The 8,285-nt window shown below is 53.3% G+C and overlaps 1 protein-coding gene across 2 annotated transcripts; it reads right to left on the reverse strand.

The window, feature by feature from the left end:
* Nucleotides 1-268: 268 nt before the first annotated feature.
* On the reverse strand, nt 269-8,085 carry TAC4 (tachykinin precursor 4). 2 transcript variants are annotated; one of them, XM_047709308.1, is made up of 5 exons: nt 7,680-8,085; nt 5,010-5,094; nt 3,085-3,117; nt 2,063-2,134; nt 269-839 (listed from the first exon to the last, which is right to left on the reverse strand). In XM_047709308.1, the coding sequence occupies exons 1-5, from the start codon at nt 7,794-7,796 to the stop codon at nt 808-810; spliced, it is 339 nt and encodes a 112-aa protein (XP_047565264.1). In that variant the 5' UTR covers nt 7,797-8,085; the 3' UTR covers nt 269-807. The 2 variants fall into 2 exon arrangements, with proteins under 2 accessions (XP_047565264.1, XP_047565263.1); XM_047709307.1 differs by having other exon boundaries at nt 269-851; nt 7,680-8,079.
* Nucleotides 8,086-8,285: the final 200 nt, after the last annotated feature.

Here is an 8,285-nt window from a genome sequence, read left to right on the forward strand (position 1 = left end):
CATCCTGCCCCATGGACCATGGAGGCAGTGACAGTGGTGTCCCCATCAGACGAGGGGCTCCCTGAGAGCAGGAAGTGTTTGGTGCCCCTGGAGCTCTTCCCAGCGCTCAGAGCATGCCTGACTGCCTGTGGTCCCAAAAGCAAAGCAGTTGAAGAGCCACTTTACACATGAGAATTGATGAAGGACCTGGGACCCAAATCTCCAGGTCAGAAGACGGATTTGGGGTGTTGAAATGATAACTCTGAGTAGGGAGAGGGTGTCTGCTTTCTGGTGGGGGCTGTCCTTACCTGTATCCCAAGCCTGTTTTCCCGCCTGAGGGTGGGGACCAGGGTTGTTTACTATTCCCTTTGCAGTTCTGGAAAAGCACCACCATCCCCGCCCCGTTCTGCTGCTCTGCAGTTTATGGCAGGGTGTAGCACCCCGACCATCCCTGCCCTCTGCTCTGCACCAGAGAAGAAACTATTCACTGTTTGTCCATTTATTGAGCCCCTCCTGTGTTCCAGGCACAGGAGACATGGAAGTGCGTGGCACTCAGCCCTGCTCAGCAGTGAGATGGGAGCTGAGCGTGGGGGGAGAGCAGGGTCACTGCAGCTCACAACTGGAACAATAGTGCATGTGTGCATCACCATGGCTTAGGACCAAGAGTTCTAGAAGGAACTGCAGTGAGTTCAGGGAAGCCAGGTGGGACACACCAGTGTCGGGTGCAGGAGACACATGAGAAGAGAGTTGGCCTGGCCGGCTGTCAGCTGTATCATCCGGGGAAAGAGATGGGCGTTTCGTCCTCCAGGAATGGTGCAGTGGGGGTGCTCACTCTGACCTGTGGTCCTCGTCCTCTCTGCCTGGGAAGAGTTCTGTATGTGACAGTGGTTTCAGGAGCCTTGTCTGTCTCCTCCACCCTTGGGGGGGCTTCCCTAGTCATTCCTCCCTGGACCCTCCATTTCCCTAACTCTCAGCCTATAGATATATGGGACGATCAAATTACAAGTCCGTCTGCCACATCTTCCAGTTCTCAGCTGGAAGCACGTCTGGAGCTTGGATGAGCCACCCCTTAGCTATTCTCTCTAAGAGGAGGGAAGTGGTGATCCAGTATTTGCAAGCCCGCAGGCCTTCTGAGAGATGCACAAGGTGCCATGGACTAGGTCATGGGAGACCCAGCTTTAGCCCCAGCTGTCCTCAGCTCACTGTGTGACTCCGGGCAAGCTTTCCATCCCTGAAAAATGGGATTCCTGCCCACACTCTGCGTGCAGGGATGTTCACTTCCATTTAGGTACTGAGATGACTTCCATGGCCTTAGAATGGAATAGCTGAGACATTTAGAAAAGAATCTTGGGTGGGGGGAGGAGAGGACTTGCCATCTTTAGTCCCAAGAGCCTATGTTGGAAGGAGCAGGTGTTGGACCAGGGAAGCTGGAAGAGCATTCAGCTAAAGGATGAGCTCTGGGGGAAGAAGTCAGGCTTTACTGAAGGCCGACTGGAGCTCGGGGGCCTACTGGCTTGAACTTCTGATCTTCCCCACATCCCCACCCCTGCCTGTGTCTCTTATCTACCTTCATGCCGGCTCATTCATTTCTTGAGTGTACCCTTGGGCCCCTTTGGGGTTGTGACCCCTGCCAGAAGGTGTTAGCTGGTAACTGCTTAGGGTGTGATCCCTCCTGGAGTGATTCACACTTAAGATTGCTGAGGACACGAAATACCTCAAGGCTAAAGGCATGACTTTTAACAATCATTGATCACTGTGGGAATAAGGGGGATGTTCCTGGGCCTGAAAAACACACATGATTCTCGTGGCTCCAGCTGGTCCTGAGAGAGGCGGGGGCAGAGTGTGCCTGGGTGCTGGGGTGGGTGGAGAGGGTGCAGCTTCAGGACTCCAGCTGTCTCACGCCAAATCATTGAAGGGATCTCCTCCCTGTGCTTCAACCGCTCTCTTCTATGGGACATCTGCCCAGCGGCTTGTGGGGAACTTGCTCCGTCTGTCCGTCTGCCTGGCCCCCACCATGGAGACGGGCAGAGAGGCGTTGGTCACCTTCCCCTAATGCCCTTGCAATCCACCAGAGCTCACCTACCTTCTGTAGATAGTTGCACCCTGTCCACAAGGCCCTGCACCATTTGTCCTTGCGGATGCTCTGGTGGTGGAGCTAGACGAGATAGAGGAGAAAGAGTGCAGCAGAATAAGGCTGTGCTGGGACCCAGGAAGGGCAGGGCAGGGCCAGGACCAGAGCTGGAACGCAGTCATTCCTCAAGCGTTGTGGGAGTTGAGGGAAAAATTGTGGATTGGTTCATTCATTCACTGAGTCATTCATTGATTCCCACCCCTTTCTCTGGCATTCTCCCTCCCTTTGCCCTTCCCTCCACAGACACCTATGAGCACCACTCATAGAAACTGCTAGCGTTGTGGGTACAGAGGCGGCAACCCACCCTTTACTGTCCGTGGTGGGAGGGGGTCTATTCTGGGGACAGCACCCAGGTGACCTGGTGAGGCAGGGCAGGGCGGGGTGCCAAGGACAGCCTGGCACCCAGGCCACGGAGACCAGCTCCATCCGGGTAGGGCAGGCACTCAGGGGAGGGGAGGTGGGGCCCAGAGTCAAGTCAGTGAGGAGGATGTGGTGAGTCGTCAGAGCATTGAACTTGATCCTGAGAGAGTACTGAGGGTGTGGTGGGTAAGAGTTGGTTGGTTTTCTTTCGATTTTTTTTTCCCCTCTTTTCACCAAGGATTTTGGGCAGGGTACTAGCTGCTCAGATTTGCACTTTCCAGATCCTTCTAGGTGCACAGTGCGGAATGGATTGGTAGCTTTTTCCAATCCCAGGCTTTAGACCCAAAGTAATTTTGAACCTTTGGCAGAACTGGATTCATACTGTCTCTTCCTTATCCCTGCAGCTACTCCCCCCACATGTCCAAACCCCCTCTCTGAGGAGACAGCCAGCAAGCCCAGCGTGTGGCCAAATGGTGCTGGCCCCTCCCCCTCCAAGGCCAGCATGGGGTGCCCCTGGCCAGAGGGTCTCCCCCACCTCACTGACTTGTTAGCGGCCTGGCCAGCTCAGCCCTCCCTGGGGAGCAGGCTGAGGGGAAGATCTGGACAATGCTTACCTGTTCTTCTGTCTGGCTGGATGGGAGGTATTCCTGGGGGGAAGAGAAAGAAGGAATGAGGGCCGCACTGCTTCCCCAGGGGCTTGGTAAGGCGGGAAGGGCTCATGGTTCTTTGGGGTTCGGTGCCTTTGGTGGGTAGTTGGCAGAATTCCAGTCCCTTCCCATCATCCCCGTATGGCTGGGCTGCTTGACTGCTCATGGGGGGAGACAGTGTGGAGCCCTGGGAAGGGCACAGACTTTGGAGTCTCTGGTGCCTGGCACTGCTTGGACATCCTTGGAAAAGTTTGTAACAGGTCTGAACCTTAGTTTTCCCGCTGGTGATAAAGGGGACGTTGTTGTGAGATGTCATATGTGAGCATTCTAGGTGCTCAATAAATCTTTCTCTGCTCTCCCCATCCCCTGTTCCTCATGGGGTGTTGGATTTGGAAGAAACTGAAATGGCCCAGTCGAGAACACATTTTGTGGAGAAGAAAACAAAGGTCAGAAGTGTTTGTTCATAAGTCAGCTTTCTCTGTTTTTATGTGCATATTTTTTTTTTATTACAAAAGCACTCTTGGGCTACCTGGGTGGCTCAGTGGGTTAAAGCCTCTGCCTTCAGCTCAGGTCATGATCCCAGGGTCCTGGGATCGAGCCCCGCATCAGGCTCTCTGCTCAGCAGGGAGCCTGCTTCCCCCTCTCTCTGCCTGCTTCTCTGCCTACTTGTGATCTCTGTCTGTCAAATAAATAAATAAAATCTTAAAAAAAAAAAAAAGCACTCTTTGAGTACATGCCCACTATAAAAAGAATCAAGCCATGAGAGGTTTGTACAGTAAAAATTAAAGTCCCTTTCACTCTCTCTCCCTTACTTCCCCTTCCCAGCCTAGACGTAACCACTGTTGACAGTTTCATATTTATTCTTCTAGAAATTTCCCTATATATTTGCTTATACAAGTGTGTAAGTAAGCAGTTTTTAAAAAAAATTTTTTTAAAGAAGTATTTATTTGTTTTAGAGAGAGAGGGAGAAAGTGCAAGCTGTGGGTTGGAGGTGGGTGAGGGAGAGTGAGACTCTCACACACACTCCCGCACTGAGCCTGGAGCCTGATGTGGGGCTCCACCTCAGGACCCTGAGATCATGACCTGAGCCGAAACTGAGTCAGACACTCGGTGACTGCGCCACACAGGTGACCCTCCATTGATGGTTTTTATGTTATTTCCAAATTCTTGCTATTACAAACAAGTTGGCAATAAACACTCTGATGTAAATATCTTAAGATTCATGCATCAATAGCATTTCTATTTTGTACATGTTCTGAAGTGAGACTATTGGTAAAAGGTATGTGTACTTCCAGCTTTGATGGAGATTGCCAACGTGTCCTTGACAGGGTATAAAAATGGTAGTTTCCTCAGACCCTCACTGACAACACTTAAATGTGTGTATAGATATAGAGATATAATAGAGATAGAGATATAATATAGACAGTGAAAAAGGAGGAACTACCTTCTGTCCAGATCCCCTGGGACATGACTTCTGCATTAAGAATATCTTCAGGGAACACGGGTTCATTTTAAGAATTCTATCTGAGCCAAACAGAATCAACTAGAAAGCTTGGCCAGTGGCTTGGCTCACATCTAGACACTGATTCCCAGCTTCACCAGCTGTCTCTGGAGTCATCCCTCGGATGGATGGCAAGGGCACCAGCAGGCCGGGAGGCGTTCCCTCACCCTTAGGGTGACCGCACCCCCACATGCCTGAGCCAGCCCCGGGTTTAACACCTGTAGCCCGGTATAATGAATTCTCTTTATTTAAGTGTCGGGTTTGACGATCATTCCTATGGCATGGGCGACCCCTACCAGCTCCTGGAGACCTGGGCTTGAAGCTGGGCCCCTGCTTGGTGTCATCAAACCCGCTCAGAACCCACCGGACAGCACCCACCTTTGTCACTCACCTCTCACCCGCTTCCCCATCAGCCCAAAGAACTGGCTGGCTTTGCCCCTCTTCACCTGCTGGAGCTGGAGGTGAATGCCATCATCCTGGGGAGGCGGAGATGTCATTGTTAGAGCTGCGGGAGAGGCTGGGGCTGGACACGGGACAGGGTGGGCAGCCTGAGCGACAGCAGGATCATGCCCCCTGGCTCTGTGCCGGCAGGTGGCTCTGGTGCCTTCTTTAGCCAACACGGCGCCTAGACACAATCATTCATAGACAGTGTTCCACCACCTGCGTTCCTGGCTTAGGGCCCAGCACTTTCTCGTATTAACTCATTTAATCCTCCCTGAAGCCACACCAAGTGAGAACCTGTACAGTCACCATTTTACAGATGAAGACACTGAGGCAGAGAGACATTAGTCCTCCCAAGCTCACCAGCTAGGTTGTGAGAGACGGAGCCAGAACTTGAACCAGGTCAACTGGCTCAAAGGCTCAAACACTGCAGACACAATCTCACTTACTCTTCGCACATGCCATATGAAGTGACTGATTGATCCCTCACCTACGGATGGGGAAACTGAGACTCACGGAAGGTAAGTGACTTGTCCAAGTCACGCAGGAAGCAGCGGAGGCAGAATTTGAACACAAGGAGTCTGACTCCAGAGCATGGTTCTGCTCCATCATAGAAAATGTTTCCAACATAGACAGGAGCGGGCAGCTGGGGAACTCACAGTGGGCACCCTATAGGCAAGGCGGGAGGGCTTCCCCAGCACCCCCGCTCTCACTGCTGCTGACCTCTCTTCCTCCCAAACTCCCCACATGGTCCCGGATCTACCCTACCCCACAGCCTGGGCCTCCCACGTGGAACATGGCATGTGGCCTGGGGTGGAGGCCACTCCTCTGGGCAAAGACATTGTCGTCCTTGAGCTGATGGGGCGAAAAGTCTAGGCCAATGGTGCTGAACTGAAGTTCTCGTTTTTCCATCAGGCTTTGTGATCTTGGCCAAAAAGTGTGGCCTCACTTTCTGGCCTTAACCTGAGCCCCCAAAGGGCTTCTCAGCCCTGTTGAGAGGGAGAGATGCTTGCTAGTGGAGAGGGTGACAGTGAGTGACAGTCATCAGACCATCGTCACGTCTCTGTGTGCCCAGCACCTGGCACAGAGCTTAGAACACAATGTGTGCAGGATACTAAAAGCTGAAGAGGGGCCCTTTCTAAGCCCTGGGCCAATTCAGTCACTTCCAGTCTGTCTCCTGTGCAGGATGTCAAGGACTGGGGCAGCTGTCTCAGGCTGGAGTCACCTAGCCTGGCTAGGAACCGGAAAAGTCTCTTCGGAGATTTGGACCCACTGCTGAAAAGCTCACGAAAACCACTTTGCCGGGGTAAAAGGCAGCCTTCATATGCAAGCTGGAGAGAATGGCTACTTATGAAGTCTTATCTTTCTCCCGCCCTCCCTGGGCTTTCTGGACCCTAGCTTCCCTTGACTCAGGAAAGACCCCTCCTCCACCTGAAGCCTGCCTTATGCATTTAACCCAAATGCCTAGCTCCAGGGATGACGACAGGTGGGGGAACCCCCAGGGCTGAGGCAGTGATCCGCTCTTCCTGATGGCTGCCTTGTTCCTTCCGTCACCTCAGTCCTCCTGTGTGAATGGCTCCTCTACTCCCAGCCCCGTGTCTCAGGGAACAGAACAGCTATGAGACCCAGCTACAGGGGGAGGTGCTCGCAGGTGGAAGGCCCAGCAGCACCTGGGGAAGCGGATGTTTCTCTCATGGCTGTGAAGAGAGCTCCCCGTCACACCACTTGGCTTTGCTGGGCCTGGGCCAAGTCCCATGCTGTTAGGCACAGACTCTGCAAAGACCCTTGGGGATCATTTTATTCTCCTCCCATGTCACAGGTGGCCAGAAAGCAGCAGTGATCCTCAAGTTCGCGCAGAGTCCATGGAGAAGCTGGGACTTGAACCCGGGTCCGTGCACCCTGCAGTCTTCTCCACTCCACACGCTTCCACATCAGACAAAGCAGGAAGGAAACTCGCCACCAATGGCCATTCCTTCGATGGCTCTTCCAGTGGCCCCAGGGTCCTGACCAGATGCTGTCATTTTTGGATTTCTCCCCAGTGACCACATTCAGGACCTTTTAGTAGAAGACAGTGGCCATCGGACCAAGTACTTATCATGAAATAAGAGAAACGTGGGAGATGTTAACAGTGATCCTGCCCTAAGTTGACCCCCTTGAAAGGAAATTCTGGAAAATGTCCTCTGATGCACAGACAAACCAAATCTGATCTCGGACAAATGTGCTTTTAAAGCTGCATAACATTGGACAAACTGTTTGACCTTTCTGTGCCTTAGTTTCCTTAGCTGTGCAATGGTGATAATAACGGTACCTTCCCCACAAGGCTGATAGGAGGATTAAACTGGTCAATATTTATGAAGCGCTGAGGACAGTGCCAGGAGCACAACATATGTGACATAAAACACAAACACACACACGTACACATACACACTCACACACTGTTGCTCCCATGTATGCTTGCCCCTTTGGATGTCTGCCCAGCCAGGGCCCATGGCCCTGAACCTACCTGCAGAGGGGAGTCCAACAAAATGGCTAACAATGTACAAACCGCTCTCTGGGCAGCTGTGGAAGGGATCTCCCACCCCCTCCACCGCAGACCAGCCTGTGCCTCACCCCCCAGTACCTCCAGGGTCAAGGTTATCCAGGACCCTGCTTCCGCTCCGAGTGCCAGTTCCTCGTCAGCTGTCACAGTGCCTGCCGACAGCCCCATCAGGAGAAGCAGGGGGAGGCAGGGCAGCATAGTGGGTACTGCTCTGTCCTGGGACCCTCCCGGAGCTCCTCGTAGCTTAAAGATGCTGTCTCCAGCACGGCCTGGGGCCTCTCTCTGGCTCCTTTCGTGTGTGTTTGGGGAAGTGGGGGTGGGTGAGTCTCCACCTACTCTCTGTCCTTCTAGTTACCCTGCTTTCCTTTCTTCAGCTTATCTGGCCCCTGGGGCCACTTCCTGTGACTCCCTTCCCTCCCTCCTGCTGGCTGGAAAGACCAATGATACCAGAGGAGGGACCAGACCTCTTCCACTGCTGGCCCAGCACTTGATCCCAGGGCTTAGCACTCTGATGCAACACTGGCCTCACCTTTTGGCTGTGTTCCCTTGGTGGCAGGTGCACAATGCGGCACTGTGTGGGGGTCTGGCTGGAAGCCCAAGGGGGCCTGGTCGTCCTGGACATGGGGAAGGGGAGTGTGCGGCTCCTCCCCTCCCGGTGCTCTGCTCCCCTGTAAGAGAGGCCTCTCC

The sequence above is a fragment of the Lutra lutra genome, chromosome 16 (assembly GCF_902655055.1).
Source record: "Lutra lutra chromosome 16, mLutLut1.2, whole genome shotgun sequence".
Lineage (NCBI taxonomy): Eukaryota > Metazoa > Chordata > Mammalia > Carnivora > Mustelidae > Lutra > Lutra lutra.